Here is a 20,400-nt window from a genome sequence, read left to right on the forward strand (position 1 = left end):
GGACATCCAGATGGAGCTGTCCAATACACAGAACAAGAGGCCTGGAGTTCAGGAGAAAAAACTTGGTGAGAAGTGATGACTTGGGTCAATCCTGTAAAGAGTTGAGGTCATGAAAACAGACAAGAACGTGAGTGTAGAAAGGAAGCAGACAATAGATTTGAAGAGCGAACTCTGCAAGAACATTAACAGGATGGGGGAAGGGCACAGAAGGGTGGCAGTTCTGTTTCTTGTTGGGACCCCAACTAGTGCACTGGATTTTGGAAATGCTGATCTGAAGGTAATTGGAGGAGAGGAAAAAAGAATTTGACCAGATCTGTAGATTCAGGAATCATGAGTGAATGGGCAGCAATTAACTATACATAGATAAGTATTTTTTTGGTCTAAAGATAACTCCGTTGTGTGTTTTTTTTCAACATCACCAAGAAATTAACTCAATTCTGACACTATTTACCTGGAGACAGTGTCAGAGGGCCCAGGTCAAGGGCTCAGTCCCATTAAGACTGCCCCCACTTCAGATGTCAGTCTCAAGTCCAGATTGGTAGCTGTGCTTCTGACCAACTAGCTATAAATCAGAGGTTCCCAAGATCCCCTCCTTGGATTTGATTAATTTGCTAGAGTGGTTCACAGAACACAGAGAAACATTTACTTATGCTTATCAGTTTTTTATAAAGAATATATAAAGGACCCAGATGAACAGCCAGATGAAGAGGTATATAGGGCAGGGTATGTGGGAAGGGGCACAGAGCTTCCATGCTCTCTGGGTGTGCCACTCTCCTGGAATCTCCATGTGTTCACCAACCTGAAAACTCTCCAAACCATGTCCTTTTGGGTTTTTTATGGAGGCTTCATTACATAGGCATGATTGATTAAATCATTGACCATGGGCGATTGATTCAACTTCCAGCCCCTCTCCCTTCCCCAGAGGTCAGTGGGGTGGGACTGAAAGTTCCAACTCTCTAATCACGAGGCTGGTACCCCTGGCAACCAGCTCCCATCCTTGGGGCTTTCCAAAAGTTGCCTCATTCAGGTGGGGCTGAAAGGAGCTTGTTATAAAGAACAAGATACTCCTTCACCTTTATAGAACTGGAGCTATTTCAGGAACTGATGACAAAAGACCAAATATTATAACAAAAGATGCTCCCATTGTTCTTATCACTTAGGAAATTCCGAGGGTTTTAGGTGCTCTCTGCCAGAAACAGACAAAGCCCAAATATATATTGCTTATTATAAATCACAATATCACAATAACAAACGAGTAAAGAAAATATAAGTGATATAGGAGGGGGTAAGTGAGGAACTATTAGTTGGAAAAGAGCAAGAAAAAGGAGGAACGATGGAAAGGACAAAATGGAAAGGAAATCCAAATGAAAAAGGAAAGAGAAGAAAGAAAAGTCAAGGATATACATGGGAGTAAAGCAACAGAAATCCGCTGGTTTTCTTGAATCACATTGCCTGCCTGTCCCAAAGTAGAGGCAATAGGTAAAGAACAACACTTGATCTGCTGTAAGAATCCAACATAAAGTTAATGCACGTGTCTCAAACCCTTAATTTTGCTAAAATCATTTATGATTCACACTTTAAATTAATGTTTCAAAAACCCTTTTCTCCTTAACTTCTGGACTGAGAGCTGCTTGTCTCTGCTCATGTGGATTTCACTGGAGCCTTCCTGACTTCATGCTGCAGGTTTTGCTCCTATAACAATAAATCCCAGACCTCCAAGGTCTGGAGATGCCACAGGCTTGGAGCCAAAGAGCTATTTGTCAGCATCATTAAAGCTGTGCCCTTAACATTTGGAAGAGATGGTTTTAATAAAACGTTTTAAAATAACTAATATATGTACACATTCACAAATATAATATATAATATACATATATAGATTTTTAAATAAAATTATTCAAATCCATTCCTTCCAAATTTAACTATCTATCTATCTATGTATTATTTACTTGGTTACATGATTCTGACAAACGAAATTAGAAAGACTTTTAATGACTAATCACCAATGCACTACCAACCAGCATGGTAACTAAAATGCATCCGCAGAAATAGCAATTCTTACAATTTAAAAAAATCCACTTTATTCAACTCACTGAAACCATGTACCTAATTATGTCACCCCCCACAGTTCTCAAACGTAATTTTTTTGTTGGTGGTGCAGCAAATTTCAATTAGTCATCATGATATGACTACAGAACTGTTTAACAAATCATCAAAGGTCTAAGGATGAACCTGCTTAAATTCCTGACATTTTTCTAATCGTTTTCTGGAAGACCACATGCACAGAAGGCAGTCACGATGGAAAGAGTGCGTTGTTACTAGGCCGCATACGCCCTCAGCTTTCTGTGCACACGTGTGTCTGTACACGTGCTCGTGTGTGTGGAGGCTCGTGTGTGAGCTCATGTGCATGCACCTTGTTCCTTCCGGAACTAGGATTTGTTTGTCTTTTGATCTTCCACCTTTTTCTTCTTACTACCAAAAGGTAACGATAATTAAGCAATGAAAATTAGTGCCAAGAATTATGAAACATATCAAGGCATGAAAAGAACCCTGCATCTGACTACATGTGAACATTTGAGTTTTACTGGGTTTGGATGGGTAGGTTCAGAAGACCCAGGGATTTGCTCAAACAATTCTCCAGACGACATTAGAATCACCTGTGTCCATTATGTCTTTAGAAAGTTGGTCTACAAATGTGGTACTTAAATGCAGGTAGATTTTTAAGATTGAAAACAACAATTTATCATGAAAGTCCTGCTCGTTCAACATGAAATTTCTTTCTCTCTACCTCTTCTCCCCTTCATTCCAAAGGAATGCAGAGAAGAACTGAAATGAGAAAACCGTAATTACAATTGCCTTCCTCCCCTGGGGTCAGCCGAATTACCAGCCTCTCACCCCAAAACGAATTTACCTCTTTAAGAATGAATGTCATCCTTATCACTCATGGGAAAAATACAAACAAAGATTAAGATGCCATTTAGGCATAACTGCAATCTTTCATTTTTAAGCGACCTCTCAGTTTAATGGCTTCAATGCGTTCTCATTCACGTGGAATATATACTGCAGGAGAAAACTGTAATAAACGGCACTGTCATGACCCTTAGGTTAGAGCAAAGGAATATTGGAAGATAAATCTCAATTCTGGATACTCACCAATCCTGCAATGGGGGTAGGCAATCTGTTGATCTTTTTAACAAGTCCTGGCTTTATAGCATTCAGCAACCTGTCATGAAAAAGGCAGAATGTCAAGTGAGACATAAAGCAAGATGGATCACACAAATCATCTTTATCCGAGGCTACAACTAAATTGCTGAATAGGAAAAGCAGCGAATTTAAAGCATGTAGTAAATCTCAGTAATCTATGAGCCTTCATGCAACCAAGTGAAGAGCTGTGCCAACATCAAGTTTGTCTGTGGCAGGTGAAGTTTTAGAATTTGGAAATGTTGGGAGAAAAGAAAGGATGGAGACTGAGAGGAGCTTCAGAGGAAAGGACAAAAATGTGAGCTGGATTGAGGCTGGGAGAGAAGTGTCTAGTTTTGAAGCCAGGTATTACTACACAGCAAGGCTCGTTCCCAATTCTCCTGGCTAAGGCAGGGGTCTCTCCAGGGATGCACTAAGTTCAGAGACCAACATCTATCTTTGCAAATGATTTGCCAAGACTAATTCTACTTCCAGACCCTCTTGCTCTTTGAGGAGAGTGGCTTGTTAAATGTGGTGAGCTTCACTTAAGAAAGGAAAGAATATGTTTAGCAGGAGGTTAACCAGTCATATCCTGAAGATTTTAAACAAGGCTGACCGCAATTCCCTAGGTATAAAAGATATGTGAGCAAAACGTTTTCGGGGTAAAGGTTGAAATCACGTAAAAATGGTAATACAGGCAAAGGAATGCAAGAGAAACAACCATAACTGTTTGTCTTCAGGAAATATCAGTTCAGAGTGAAAAGAAATAAGGAAGGCAACTTGTAAAACGAAAATAGGGTTGGCATCAGGGTGATGTGGTAGAATTGTAGCATTTACCAACTAGGTTATTCATAAAGGAATTATTGAAGGTACAGGGTTGTCGAATGGAAGCATTTATTCTTATATTAGGGAATTAGAGGAGAGAAGATCAGGTAATTTATCTCAGGACACATGGCAAGAGAAACTTAGGCAGGGGTTTAGTATAATTCAGGGGTCAGCAAACTATGAGCCATGGACCAAATTTGGCCCAACGCCTGTTTCTGTAAACAAGTTTTACTGGAACACAGCCCTGCCCATTCATTTCCATACTGTTTACTGCTGCTTTTGTGCTATGACAGCAGAGCTGAATCGTTACAACAGAGAACCTACAGCCCAAAAAGCAAACAATTTTTACTATTTGGCCCTTCACCAAAAAGTTTGCCAAACTCTGTTACCATTCATGCAATCTAAGGTTATAGTAAATTCTGAAGAACCTATGCTTGATAGATTTCTTCAAACCAGTAACAAAAGATTCTTTGAAATAGGTCAATAATTAGTCTTGAATTCAGCCTGTATTTTACTTTGACACCTCTATGTATTGATATATTGAGAAATGTCACTACAATGGTTACAACAGACAGGATATTTCTGGTTTTGCACTAAGAATTGCCTGTCCTTGGTCACTCTCACTGCAATTCCAAATGCTGCCGCCAAGAGGTAACACCCAGTGTAGACACAAAAAAGTAGTGCCTTCTGGCCCATTGAGAGCCAAGATGGTGCTCCTTTCATAAATGCACTTAATTTTAATCATGAATTTATAATCTTCTCAAAAAGTACTTTTTTATAGCTTATTTTGGAATTATTGGTTTTTCAAGTTAGAAAGCAACTTGTTCACTCTTCTCATTTTACAGTTTAGAAAACTGAAGCCTGACGATGATGAGCTGATTAGTGGTACAGTCAGGCCCAGCTCCCAAGATCCCTGAATCAACACATTCTCTGGCAGCGTTAACATCCCATAGCATGTGATTCAAAATAAACAGATAGATATGATGTCTCCAAAGCAGATTTTAAATGTACAAGATTCTTAACATACATTACTTTTCTTGTTAGTTCTTAACAGTGTCGTTTTAAATAGTATTTGTGCACAATTGTTGAAAAAGGTCCTTGCGTGGATATGACTGCCGCTTAACCCAAGCTGGCCCCAGGCAGTCGGAGGCTCTTCACCCTCTCCCCTGACCTAGGAATGTACGTTCTGCCCACTATTCCCACAGTGGGAGCCATCGTCAAGCATTCAGCCTTGAGATAGTAGTGTTTTGTTGAGACCATCTGGACTGAATATCTACTGAACCCAGTTAAAGCATCTATATAAACTTTTAAGATTCTGGCAAGATTCTCCTCATCTTTCAGCCACCCAAGACAAGCATCATATGTAAGTTCTCTTGCTTATTAACCCTGCCACCTACAAATCTGGAGCTATCTGCCTGTTTCTTCGGGCTCTCCTTGCCTTCCGTGTCTGGGGACCAGATCTGAATTTCACGCTGGGAAATCCTGAGGTTGCCAACCAACAACAGTGTTGACAATTCAAAAGGAACCAAAAGGATATCCAGTAAAACTTAAGTTTCACTGTCACCAGGATACCACAGGGCCCTAGACTATTCCCTGAAGGTAACCTTAAAGACTTCCAAAGAAAATGTATAAAGATATTTGTAATTTTTTTTAAAAAGACATGTGTAGCATATAATATGCACTGTCCTATACCTTATTTTTCCACTTAGCAATGCATAATGGAGATTAAATAATTTACACTGGAGAGCATGCCTTATCAATACGTGTGGACCTATGTCCTTCTTAATACCTGTGGACAAACTGATGAGGAGCTGGGAGAGGGGAGTGACAGCATTGGCTCTGAAGTCTAACTGACTGAATCCAAAGTCCAGCTTGGTCACTCATTGGGGAGTTACTTTGGGCAAGTCCATTAACACCAGTTTCCTCAACTGTCATAGAGAAACAATGGTAGCAATTGCATAGGTGTCAGTGAGGCTTAAATGTGACAAAATATGTGAGACGCTAGCACAGAGCCTGGTGCATAGTAAGTTCTCTATAAATGGTTCTCTACATTTGTGTATAAGTATTTATACTAATTCAATTCACTGCATTCTAGATCAACTACTTTCTCTAATACTTTTAGATTTTTCTAATGAAATAAAATACCATTATATCAGGTCCCTGAACTTTGTTTCTAATTATCCAAAGTAAAACAAAAATAACAAATACCCTACAAAAAAATTCATAAATAAAGAATCTTTTTTAAAAGAGGTACCCATTTTGTCTTCTATATCTAAGAATTGTATTATTTTTAGTAACAATGGATCCATCAACTCTTTTATACATGTTTAAATTTTTAAACAGTTTTAAATGCTTCATTATATTCATCCTTTGTAGAATTATAGTTATATGGCAGAAATCTTTCCTGTCACATGAAGTAGTAAAAAAAAATTATAATGATAGACCTTAATCAAAAGAGCAACCAAAAAAAAATTACTATGATGTCTATCCAAATGTTTAACAACAAATTAAAAGATAAAAAGCCACAGTGCTCTTAAATATTTGGGATATTTTCAAGATCAAGGCAGCTGTATTTTTTCATGTAAACATTGCCCTGGTTCCGTACACAGTTTACAGTACACGACAATAAAAGATAACATTGAATTCACATTGTAGAAATGCCCACCACCTGCTTATCTTGTATTCTGCATTAAACTGAGAACATTTTTTGTATATATTAGAATCAGAAAAGAAGTTCAACAAAACAGCTATGAGCATGAGTCAAGGATATTTCATTCACTTGAAATTTTATTAAAAACCACTGTTGGGCTTCCCTGGTGGCGCAGTGGTTGAGAATCTGCCTGCCAATGCAGGGGACACGGGTTCGAGCCCTGGTCTGGGAAGATCCCACATGCCGCGGAGCAACTAGGCCCGTGAGCCACAATTACTGAGCCTGCGCGTCTGGAGCCTGTGCTCCGCAACAAGAGAGGCCGCGATAGTGAGAGGCCTGCGCACCGCGATGAAGAGTGGCCCCCACTTGCCACAACTAGAGAAAGCCCTCGCACAGAAACAAAGACCCAACACAGCCAAAAATAAATAAATAAATAAATTTAAAAAAAAACAAAAAAAACCACTGTTGCCCTCCTATCTATTAAAATATAAATATTTTCAATAAATATTTATTGATGACATGCTTTAAAGTAATGGTGATGATATTAATATTTTATTATTCATGAATCTTCTGAAATGCATTGTTCCCCCACTGTCCTGTCCTGCAGAGACAGGTCATGTATTCACTCCACCATTTTTATAGAAGAAAAGCTTGAGCCCCAAACAGGTGTGAAGCCTTCCCCAGAGACATGCACAGCTAGTTTGCAGCCCAGCTTGGAAAGCCTACTGCAGCTTGGTGCTTCAGAAAGTCCAGCTTCAGTATGTATCATCAAAGCACAAAACAATAACAACAACAAACAAACAAACCACAGAAAACAAACAAAAACTAAAAACCCAATAAAAAACTATCTAAATACAATGTGAGAATATTAACACTAGGTGGGAATAAAAGGAAAATGGAAGCGGGTGTCTGCTGGGAAATGGTCACGTTTCATCTATGGATGACATACAACATCCTCAGGAGGAATTCCAGAGAAAAGGAGGCGGTCACTCACTTGTGGCAACTCCCCACTTAGCAGAACCCCACACCGGTTTCCCCCCTGTGAGCCCCAAAACCTATAGCTAGAAGGAGAACGGTCTGCCCTCTCTGTCTGGTAACAGATTAAATTTGTACTCATCTAAAGACTTCTCTGGGACATTGGCATAATTTTAGATAACAAAAAAACATTGGTGTCATTCCATGTCTCCTGCATAAATTTACCCACGAAATAAAGATAATTTAAAAACTGGAGATATGAGAGCTAATTAGGATGGACTAATATCCAGATATTTATTTATCCAGCAATTATTTATCAAGTGCCTGCCGTATGTTGCACACTGCTCTAGACCCAGGGAAGGCAGTAGTGGAGAAGACAAGTGAAGGACCTGCCCTTTAGAACTTATCTTCTTAGGACAAATGAGTATGTGGGGCAGTGGGAGGAACAGAAAATAAACAAGTAAATAAATGAGAGGAAAATTTCAGATTGCATAAGCACTGGGAAGACAAGCACAGTAACCCAGGCGGGTGGTACTTGAATCAGCTGATAAGAAGGCTGCCCTGGGGAGGTAACATTTGGGGAAAAAATGGGAAGAGACAAAAGTATTAGCCAAAGAGAGACTGGACACAAGAGTTCCAGGCAGACTGAACAGTAAGTAGAAAGGCCTGGAGACAGGAGCGGGCTTAGTATATTCAAGGGCCAATGTGACCAAGCAGAGTGAGTGGAAGGAGGAAACACATGACATGAGAGCCAAGGTGTAAACAACATCCAGGCTCAGGTAAGGTGTCTAGATTTTTTTCTAAGTACAATGTACTTAGAAGTACCTCAGATTTTTAAGATGAAGACTGAAATGATCTGATTTATAGTTTTAAAACAGCATCATAGGCAAGTAGTATTAAAACAAATTTATAACTATATATGGAAAATTTGTGTTTATTAAAAAATCCTGGGTATCAGATAGATGAATAAAACATCATAAATAACTTATAATGCTCAGCAGTGTTATCATGAAGAGAGTGTAATGAATTTGGAGGAAGTTGTCTAGGTTTTAATGGGTAAAACACACATCAGCTACGAGCTACTGGGAAGTCACTGGATCAAAGTCTCAGTTTTCCCCTTAATAAAAATGGGGATTTTGAAAACCTGACCTTCCATCCAGAACTGTGGTGAGGAGCCAGCGGGACAACGTGTGCTGCTAAGTGGAAATGTTGGTAATTGGAAACTTACATATTCACACTCATTTGGTATACTGAGCATGTCCCTTTTTGCTAAGTAAGTGCATTTTAGTTTCAACTTTTCCATTAGTCAGCTGCCAAAGACTAAAATAGGTTTCACTTATTTTCTGGCCACCTTTGGATAAAAAACCTCACATAAATGAATTAAGTCAACAGATGTGTATAGCTTGCTATATATATATATATATATATATATATATATATATATATATATATACACATATATATATATGGTAATAAGCAACTAAAAACAGAAAGAAAAGTTTTAATCTTGCATAATCCTCAATTACAAAAAGTTAATGACACTGAAGGTAAGCAAAAATGCATGTGTTTCTGATATGATAGAAATGAATTGGTGTCTACTAAACTCATATTCCAAATCTAAAACACACTGTGACCTATTTCAAGTAAGGCTGTCCATGTGTTCCTTTATGTACTCAACAAATATTTATTGGGCGTGCATGATGTCCTGGCCCGGAGCCGGGCACGGGGGACACAAAGGAGGACAGGGGAGACCCCAGGTCTATCCCTCATGGGGCGTGCTCACTAAGAGATTTAAAACCTACAGGAAGACCCAAACTGGGCACATGTGTAGTTCATTGTCATGCTACCTAATGCATGGCCATCTTGAGTTTTTGAGAAGGTGAATTAAAGACATACTCTGCACACATTCTGTGGAATCCAGTTCTTAAAAGATTAAAGATTAGATTCCTTAAAGAAACAATTGTTGAGACATCCAGGAATGAAGCTGATGTTCTGATTCAACGACAGGCTGTATTTTGTAATTCTTTTTAACACTTAATATCCAGCTTATGGTAGCCTCTCAATGATTGTTTAATGGTTATAAAATACAAACTGAAGAAATCTGTGTCTATCTGCAATTTTTAAAAAAACCTCAAATCCCTACTGTGGGACAGAGAGGTTCTATTTCATACCGACTCTTCCAACAGCTGATATAATAGCTCTTCAAGGGGCACGATACTGTGAATACTGCTGCAAAAGATACAAGACCATCCAAATGTTAGGAAATATACCAATGGGCAGCTTATTTTTTTACTGGACTGTAATAAACATTAAAGGTAAAATTTGTAAAGGGTTGCAAAATCCAGCTTACTCTATACATCATTCAATTCAGAAATTCAAGTCTAATAATTATCCTAGAGTTTGGGGGACAGCAGAGACACCATCTAGACCTTGAACCCAGGGTTGGGAAGTTCATGCTTAATCTCATGGGAAATCACTTTATTCTTTGCAACAAGAGATTACATCATCATCTCATTTAGCTTGGTTTGCACAGCTGCAATAGGCAACTATGATCACAAAATTACCTACTTTGCGTCCCTTTTAATTTGGCTCAAGAGTGTTTTCCTATGCAGTTTCCTTGATCACTTTCTGGTTTGACTATGTACCCTGGACAAAGGTGTGCGCACTTTCATTTAATCTAACGTGGCAACTGTTTTTGAACCTAAGCATGAGATCAATTTAACCTTGACTATAAACCTGTTACAGATGTCATTTTTAGAGATTTCTTTTTAGAGTTGCCTTGGCAAAAGCAGGCAAGTTAATAAACCTTTTCTGAGGTCAAGAAAAAATTGACTAAAACGTGGGGGAAAGTGAAACCTGAACCAAAGGGGAGTTTCATTTGAACAAAATAGTGATGGAATGCAAATTGCCGTCATTAAATATCTACCAAATGTTTGTGGGGTGCTATGCACTGTCAAGACCGTGTGAAGTATAGGTCTATTTGAGCCACTTGCCTTTAACATACCTAAAGAAGAGATCATAAGGACTTTAGAAGGTCTTTGTAGACTTGAAATTCCAAGAAATTGGGCCTAACTGTGAATTCTAGGGCTCAACAGTGCTGTTACTCTTCTAATACACCTCCCAAGGCAGCAGCTGCTCCTCAAACTCACAGGAGTTTCTCCCCTAGACACACAGCTAGGCTACATCTCTCAGCCTCTTTTGAAGTTTTCTGTAGTAATATAACAGAGTTCTGGCCAATGGAGTGTAGGCAGAGTAACGTATGTCATACCTACACCTGTCCCTAAAACCTCTCCCAAGCAATTCTCCATTCCCTCTCTTGCCTCCCCCCATTCACTAGTTAGATGTCAGCACCAGGGAAGACTTTAGAAGTCACATGTTGAGGATGGAGTCTCTGTTAGCTGGGGTCCCTGAACAACGACCGGGAGCAGTCATCTCCACCCTTTCCTGCTGCCAAAACTGAGCTACACGAGAGTGAGAAGTACATTTTCATTGCATTAAACCACTGAGAGTTAGGAGTTTATTAGTTACAGCAGCCAGCATTACCTTAACTATTAAAGCTCTCCAGGAGGTCTTTTCTCAATAAAAAGGGGCCTTACTTTGCCAAACCGTACCCAAGAAAATCCTGTCCTAAAATGCAAAATTAAACACCTGGGCACATCCTTTCCCCTGGGTCTTGTTGGGAGGCAGCAGGATGCAGAAGAGCTAAAATTTGGGCCACTGTAAGCAAATGGACCCATTTTTATTTTCCTACATTTGTTAGGGGTAAAAAGTCTTCTTGCCTATCACTTCTGCTCTTAATACTAAAACAAACAAACAAAGCCAAAAAGCAAACAAAAAAACCCAACAGTAATGAAATAATCTATAAACATGAAAGGGAAACTCCAGCAATTATCTGAATATCTTGGAGTCCTTTTGATTCATTTTCAATGTCTCTCACAGTCTAACCTTTGCATACCATCCTTGCTGTTTAGAAATTACAGAATTTTTGGATTAGAAAAGGCCTAAAAATCAATTAAAAATCTAGGAAAGGAAACTGTCACCAGGCACATATCTGAGATCAGAGATCCTAAGTGGTAGAGTTAGGATTACAAACTCAGGTTCCTACACTGAGAACAGTGCTTTACTTCTTGCATTTCAATAACTAATCTCCAGCCACCAGTCTCTGCCATCTTAATCGATCTGCCCAATGCACCCAAACCGACCCCATCTCAACCCTGGATTTGGCCGTGTTGCTTCCTTCCTCCAATGACTCCCAGGCTCCTGAGTGCCCACAGGATGCCCTCCAAATGCCTTCACCTGGTAATCAAGCCCCTTCACGCCCAAGCTGCCTTTCCCACCGTGCCTCCCACTCAAGGTCCTCCCTGCTTTTATAAGCTATAAGTTTAAGATGGCACATGTGATCAATGAACCGTGAAAGCTGGCAATACGTGAAGAGACTTTAGTGTAACCAAATAAAATGGAGACTGAAGTTACACCGACACAGGCAATGATACGTGTAATCATCATCGTGCTATGTAGTAATTATGTATAAATGATTGTAATTAGTATTTCTTTTGCACAGCTAAAACCTGGTACTGCTGGGTTTACTGTCAGGAGGGTGGGAGAAAACTTGGAATGTGAAATTCCTGGGATGCAGCTCGGAAAGGCAGCCAGTTCCTTGCTCTCCATACTTCTTCAGCAAGAAGTGCTCAGAACCAAGAGTTCCAGGATTGAGACCCATAAAATTCCAACAGAAATAGGAACCTCCAGAGACAGAAAGACCTGAGGTGCAAATCCCAACTCTGCAACTCACTAGGCAAGTTATTTAACTATTCAACATTGAGTCTCAGTTTCCTCCTCTGAAAAATGGGCACAATAATACCTATTGGTCATGGCATGAGAGTGTGAAATAATGCATGTAATACATTTGGCACAGGCCTGGTGTACAGTGTGCACTTCATAAATGGAAGTTATTAACATCTCTTCCCTGCCGCCCTGCCTTCCCCTCCCCCCCGGCTCCCAAGCAGGTTTGGACCCCAGCCGTGCCCACAAGTGGAAATCTGATGTGTTAACTATTGGCTCACTTCTGCTCCCAAGCACCCTGTCTGTGGCTAAAGCTAGGTTGGGAGTTGGGAGAGATGAAAGCACAGAAGTGAGGGAATGAGATAATGTTAGTCCTTTTGGAGGGCAGGCTTGCAAGGGCATGGTCGTTAACACCGGGGATGGGGAGGAAGGAAGGGAGGAAGCAGCAAAGCAAAGGCAGTAAGAGGTCCAAGGACAATCTCGGCGGCACTACAGCCGTGTCCACAGCTGCCTCTGGCCCTGCTTCACCGTCAAAGCCTAGCTATCCTTTAACTCTTGCCAAGGCTCCTGTCCCCCCATCTCACTTGCTGTCCTGAGGGTGATGGGGAAAAGCCAAGTGCTGAAGAGGCCCTTTGCTATCCTGGAAAGGGGAGGTCAGCTCCTAATGTGGCTAGTTATAATTCTGAATCAATTTCCTATTCATTCCGCATGTTGTTATCAAACACCCCACACCAGGTGCCAAGCTAAGCCCAAACCCCTCCAGGAGACTGGGTTCTACAGTGGGCCCGACACTAACACAGATGTGATATGGGTTACATAAGACGTTCCCCCCATAGAACACTAGTCTGTGGGGAAATAGTTTCCAAGTTCTAAATGAGTGACTTGGAAAAGAACTTTGAAACATACTTGGAAACATAGAATGTACATAGTAGGGTGGTAAATTAAGGATAGACATAGCAAGACAAGTGTAGGAAGCATTTCTGCTTCTCCTCGGGAAGCACGACATTTTTTTTCAAATATTCGTGTTTGGTGCACAGCAGAAAGTAATCAAAAGTCTCCACTGCCAACAATGTAATTTCCTAAAAAACAACCTAATCTCATTGAATCTCCTCTGAATAGAGACCATGCTGGCTGTCTACTGTTCACTGGATGCTGTTTAAACTCCTTAACATGCTATTCCAGGTCTTGTGCAAATGGACCTGATACCTACCTTTCCTCTCCTGATACCTACCTTTCCTCTCTGGCCTGCCCCATTTCATCCTAGGCTCTGGCCACAGTTCCTTCCTTGAGCATGCAGAACTCCCTCATATTGCTGAGCACTTTCACAAGCTTGCTGCTCCCTCTGTCTGACTTGCCTTTCCCACAGCCCTCCCCTCTTCCTTTTTCCCCTTAATATGAAGAGGGAAGTCTATTTCTGCATGGTTAACTTTAGAAAGGAATCATTTATAATCTGGGTCCTTGGTGGGCTATTTAAGAAAAGGTCCTCTCCTGTGGGTAACCGAAGGGAAACATTTAGAATGGCATGCTAGAGGCAAGAATTTTGCACACTTCACTGTGGGAGGCCAGCGCACCCAGCCTGATAGCCCAGTAGAGACAATCAAAAAATGGATTATTAAGGAAATACAATTAGGGAACTACTAAATCCTCTCAAATACAAGCAAAGCCTAATCCAGCAGGTAAGCCCACAGGCGGTTAGTGGGATAGGCCAGTTTCTCCTCTGCCACACAAGCAGCCCATATTTAAACCTGTTGTTATATATATATGTTTTTTAAGTCAATTGATCATTTCAATAAATGTGTAATAAATTTGTTCAGGAGGAAAGAGATTAAGGCTGTGATTTCCATGAGCAGAAGTTTAATATTTATCAAGGCACAGATTGATAGGGTGAAGGAAATCACATTTTGAGGGAAGTGGCTCCTGAACGATAAATATGCTAAAATAAGTTTCAAACACAGTTTTGAAAGCGTGAAAACAAAACATACTTGCCATATATATTAAGAGAAAAGAAGTTGCGACAAGGATTATATACTTTTAAACGGAAAAAATATTTGCAAAGGTAGATGAGCTTGAGAACGTTTCAGATGCACACAAAAGTCCCCCCTCCCACGAGTAAATTCTTGTAATCGATGCTAGCGCACAGTTTGAATGGGAACAGTTGAATCCCCCCCCCTACACACTGTGCTGAGTCCCTCTTTTAAATAAAAACCGAGGGCTGTTTATTTGGTGAGGATTCAAAGAAAAAAAAAAAAAAAAGGCAATACTGGAAGTCCATTTTGCTCATCATGAATCCTACAAATTCTCCTTCCATATCCTTCATCCGTTTTCATCTTTCCTAACAGAAGACTGTCAGGGATACTCAGTTCTTGCCTAAGTCCCTACCTAAGCCATGCCAATCTTCAAACAAAAAGCAGCTTTTCACTGGAGATCTTTACTAAAAGAGTGGGTTGAAATGTCCTTACTTGAACCTAAAAGCTTAATGAGTCTTGGTGCCAAAGAGCTGGGGACAGGCCAAGTCAGTGAGGCCAGTTGTGATTTGGCAGAAAGACAAGGGAGAACCGTACATAGGAGGCCTATCAAATTCTTAACCAGTCCACTAAGGCCAAAATCAGTAAGGGCAAAAGGGCCCACGCTTGCTGAGATTTAAGTGAGCATCTGGGTTAGAGAAAGAGCTCTAGATGAAGAGCCGGAAGACACTGTGCTCTACAACCTGGGGTCTCCATCTCATCATCAACAAGGGGGTGGTGGCACGATCCGATCCAGGTTGTTCACCTACTGTAGTTACAGAGAGGATAAAATAAGGGAAGGGTTTGTGAATACTGAACAAGGTAATGGTGACTGGAAGACACCAGCCTGGAATCGCCAACCACTGGGGGGACCATGCACACACACACACCCCCATACACACGTGCATACATCCAGACAGACGTACCTACGTACATACAGTTAGCTGAGGACAGTCCCAGGTTTCATTTGTTGTTCCAGCATCTCAGCTGATTAACACCTTCTTTCACCCTCAAAAGCGTTTTGTTTGATATATGGTCACTTCACTACTAAGCCACTGGGTCTAACTAATCTCATCTCCTTATCAATAGTTGAGGAAAGGGCTTCCCTGGTGGCGCAGCGGTTAAGAATCTGCCTGCCAATGCAGGGGACACGGGTTCGAGCCCTGGTCTGGGAAGATCCCACATGCCGCGGAGCAACTAGGCCCGTGAGCCACAACTACTGAGCCTGCGCATCTGGAGCCTGTGCTCCGCAACGGGAGAGGCCGCGACAGTGAGGGGCCCGCGCACCGCGATGAAGAGTGGCCCCCGCTCGCCACAGCTGGAGAAAGCCCTCACACAGAAACAGGGACCCAACACAGCCAAAAATAAATAAATAAATAAATAGTTGAGGAAAATACTCCATGTATAGTTTATATTAGATAAGGTCTCTAACAATAGCCTATTGAAATGATGCAAAAGCATGAGCCAGAGCTCAGACCATTAAGTCGAATCATGATCCGTTGACTGGCAGTTCCCAGAGATGGCTATTAACTGACAAAGGTCTCCAGTGCCTCCCTCTACCAGTGAGACAGGACTTTTCGGAGCTGACCTCTGCCAGGGCCATGCAATACAAGTGACCTCCAGCTCCTTAGAAGTCTTCTTAGCCCCCTCGGTTTCCATGACACCACGCTCCCTGGGTTTCCTCTCGTCTCTCTGATAGCCTCTTTGTGAGCTTCTCTTTCTCTCATCTCTGACCAGGGAGAAGAATTCCTCAAACTGGGACCTTGCTCTGCTGCTCTTTCTTGATGTGGTCTTCCCCTTAGAGAGACTGTCATATATCACAGCTTCACCCTGATGTCCACCAATGGCTGGCAAGTCCAATTCGAATAAGTTAAATCCATCATCTCACCCTTAAGTTCTGCCTTTGTCCCCAGTAGCCTACAGGACTCTCTGCCTGAGTGGACTGTCCGTACCCTAAACTCAGTCTGCCCAAACTGAAATCATGAGCTCTCCCACCAAATAAAGGACCCCTTCCAACTGGCACCAAGGGCCCACCCTGCTTGTCATTAACAACTGAAACGCTGAAGTGGTTTTTTTAGTCTTTTCTTTCATTCATCTATCCCTATACACTACCAAGTCCTGTTGATCTCCTGTAAATTCCTCTTGTTTTCATTGCTCTGGAGATCACACCCAGAACTCCTTTTGTGGTTTCAAGGCCCTGTGCAATCTTGATCCTGCCTACTTCTCTTCTTCATCCATCCTCATCTCATATCATTGTCCTCCCTGTTTTCTACATTTTCGCCAAGTAAGTCTTCTTGCAAGTTCTCTAGTACATGGAGCTTCTGTCTTAAGAATCTCAAACATGCTTTCTCTCAGCTAGAACATGTTTCCTCCCTCCTTTCACCTCTCTTCCCTCTTTCTGTGCCAATTTCTGCTCTTCATTCAGGTCTCTACCTACGTGTCACTTCCTCAAGGAACTCTGAGGATAACAACCCACATGGGGTCAGGATTTAGATTCCAGATCTGATCAGGGTGTCCCTGTTACACGATGTTATGGCATAGTTTACTAGTGTCTACAGTAACTTGCCACACCTGTAAGCAGGTTCTTAAAAAGGTTAATTGGATGAAGAAAGAGACACATCCTGCCCCGATCCCCTGCCAGGCAGATCTCCCCTATGTTTGCCAAACACATCATCCTCATTCCTGTCCCCAAACCTTTCCCCCGCTCTTGTTCCTGTGTAGTCTGCCCTCTCTTTCCCTCAGCCTATTCTCACCTTAAGTAAAGACGTAACATCTCTCCAATAACTGTCTCCCAAACTACAACAATCTCCCTTTGTTTAACTTCTATTAAATTTGGGGATTAAATCTTAGTCACTTTTGCATTTACTCATACGCTGGTTTACACAGTAACAACTGCTTTGTGTGTGCGTCAACGCCCAAGCCCATTATAAAACTCCTGAAGATCAAGGATCAAGCCTTACATTCCCTTTTTATGCTGCTCGGTGCCTAGCGTGGGGCTGTGCAGAACAGAGTCGGTATCCAGTAAGTCCTCCATGTGACAAAATGTCTCCACGGAAAGCTACGCCATCAACTCCCAACCTGTCCTAGAAGGTGAGTCATATCCACGGCACACCACATCTCATGTTGAAATCAGGACAAGAATCTAAGACAAGCCCTCCTTCTTAGACTAAGCAACTCATTCATCAGCAATGATATAGACAAGTATTTGCCAACAGATTTCTTATCTTCAGAAAATTATTTCAGCAACATAAGAACTGAGACAAAAATCCACTGAGACATTCTTTATTGGTCACTTATTTGCAGACCAACATACTCGGACTTTGCATCCCATCAAAACGTGTCTGCAGAACAAACCCCAGAAGTTCACTTCTATGACTCCTAAGAAGATAGAGCTGTAATGGAGAATCTTATAGGTAAAGAAAGCAGATACTTCCATCTGTTGAACTCCCAGTCTTCAGGGATGGGTCCATTCTTTATGTAAAATTGTGTGTGTGTGTGTGTGTGTGTGTGTGTCTGTGTGTGTCTGTGTGTGTGTGTTTGTGTGTGTGTGTGTGTGTGTGTGTGTGTGAAGGAGAGGGAGGGGTAGAGTGTGGAGGGAAGGAGAGGAGAGGAGAAAGGAGAGAAACAGGATAATACTGATGATGACAGCCAAAAATTGGGAGAAAGTTAATGATCTAATGAGGATTAAATTGCCTAGGTAGATCTCTTACTACTGGATTCAATTTATCCAACAGCTGTTTGTAACAGATGTATTGTGTGCCAGACCAGTGTCCAAGGGGGGAAATCCAAAGATAAATAGAAGAGGTCTTCAGGAAGCTTTCAATCTGGTACAGGAAGGAGACGTGGGATAAAGAGGTCGAGCGCTGTGATAACAGCTAGTGCGGAGGCTGTACAGGTACTTAGACGCCAGGGAGGAACCCACTAACTCTGCCCAGAGGGTTCTGGAACAGCTTCCCAGAGAAAGAAATCACAACATACTGGAGGGAGCAGGAGGAAATGACGTCACCACAGAGGTCAAGGCCACTGTTTTCAAAACAATCGCTCTCAGCCTTGAGCTCTGCCAGCCAAAGTTCATTATTCACAGATGATCAAGTTTGTAAGGGACCCAAATGTTCTTGCCCAGTTTTTGATCACAGGCTAGGCAAAAGGAGCTAGGAAGTAAGCCTCCAGTTGCTTCATCCTGTGGCTTGTGGGCAGCCCAGTGAGAGAGCTGATGGGTGCCAGTGACACAGAGTTGCATTGACTCTGTCATATTTATAATTGACTTTAGGCCTATTTCCAACAATAATAATGGAAATGGCGAGTGATCCAGGGTGCCAGCCCAGCGCCAGACACCGCTGAGCGGTTCACATATTCTCTCACTGGAATCTCTCAAGTATCTTATGAGGTATGAATTTCCCCCATTTCGTGGACAAAAGGAGAAAAGCTAACATTTAAGTGCCTGCTATGTTGCAAGCACTAAAGAGTTTATACACATTATCAATTCATTTACTCCTCTGAACAGCCCAATGAATTAGGTATAATTATATCTGGTTTTATAGATGAGGAAACTGGGGTTCAGGGAGGTGAGGTAACTTGCCTAAGGACACACAGGAGGCAAAGCTAGGATCTGGACTGGCCACTAGGTTGAAGCATATGAAATCACATTATCTGACTGGTTTTGTTTTACCAATACAACAATTTCATTGGATTCAACCTAGGAGTTCCCAGATCCATTCACTTTCCACTACGCTTTCCATAAACAGATTTGAACTGGCTTTTGTTAAATATGTATTCTTGGATAGTAACCAAAAAGAATGAAAAGGGTGAGGCAAGGATGCGAAACCAAACCACAGAGATCAAAGGAGAGCGTATACACTGCAACTAGATGCAATTATTATTATTATCATTTTACTATACTAACTTTATCTCTTTCTGTCTATGCCTCTTTTTTCCTGAAGCATTTGCATATAGTTGTAGAGTATATGGATTATCATTACATTATTCTTGTCACTTCTCTATAAGTTTAAAATTTTTCAAAATAAAAAGTTGGTGGGGGTGGGGTGGACTTGTAAAGAGACTCGTGAGAAAACCTTTCTTGAAAAGGTATTTGATTTCCCCAAATAGCACTTTGCACTGCCCAAACTACTTAACTTTATGAGGGTAAACAATTCACATCCAAAATTAAGTCCGTAGTCCTCATGGGCTGGCAAACTTTTTCTGTAAAGGACCAGGTAGTAAACATTTTTAGGCTCTGTGAGCCCCATACAAACTCTTGCTTTGTTTCGATTTGTTTTGTTTTTTGTTTACAACTCTTTTAAAATGTAAAAACCGTTCTTAGCAAGAAGGAAGGCCTGCACAAGAACAGGACATGGGCCAGAATTTGCCAACTCCTGATATAGATGGAATTCCATAGCGTTCTATCTATATAATAAAGTCTTAGGAAAACAAGTCAGAAACTTTCCTTTCTGGAATATTTCACAACAGCCTCTCTGATCTGGGTGCAGGGAACTAGATGACAGTCATCACTGGCTCCACACTGGGAGTGGCTTCCTTAGGGAATAGTCTTTGTAGCCTTTCTTGTAAACTCTGAAGTCCCCCAGTACACAATGCAGTATTCATTTAACATTTCTAAAAGCATGACACTTGTCACACATTTGCAGCTTTGTCAGACTTTGACCCTAGACCATTTATTTAATGCTCAGCAGAGAGCTCACATCATTTGAGCATTTAACCTCCAAACTTCAACTACACACACTTGGCAAAAACAACAGAGGAAGAGAGAGACGGTTAGAGCAAAAATACATCTACTATAATTCTATCTGGCACATGCGCTCTATTTTATTCTTGCTATTAGTTATACATTTATGCATAAGTATTACTGTTTTGGGGGGTACATGTGCGAGGGCAAGCATACTGCATTTCACAGGCGAAGTAAAAGAGCTCCCAGGGCGATTCTGAGGCTACTCAATTTCCATCTTATATGCTGCCTGGAGGTGCCAGTCTTTT

At 41.3% G+C, this 20,400-nt stretch overlaps 1 protein-coding gene across 24 annotated transcripts in view; it reads right to left on the bottom strand.

Annotated features, from left to right (window-relative positions):
• LIMCH1 (LIM and calponin homology domains 1) overlaps positions 1–20,400 on the bottom strand; it is a 356,840-nt gene that overhangs the window by 177,053 nt on the left and 159,387 nt on the right. For all 24 annotated transcript variants that reach the window (XM_082390445.1, XM_082390446.1, XM_082390444.1 and 21 more), the window contains one exon: positions 3,151–3,220. In XM_082390445.1, the coding sequence (XP_082246571.1) occupies positions 3,151–3,220 (70 nt within the window). The remainder of the gene's footprint in view (positions 1–3,150; positions 3,221–20,400) is intronic.

Source organism: Balaenoptera borealis (assembly GCF_965194805.1).
Source record: "Balaenoptera borealis genome assembly, chromosome: 4".
Lineage (NCBI taxonomy): Eukaryota > Metazoa > Chordata > Mammalia > Artiodactyla > Balaenopteridae > Balaenoptera > Balaenoptera borealis.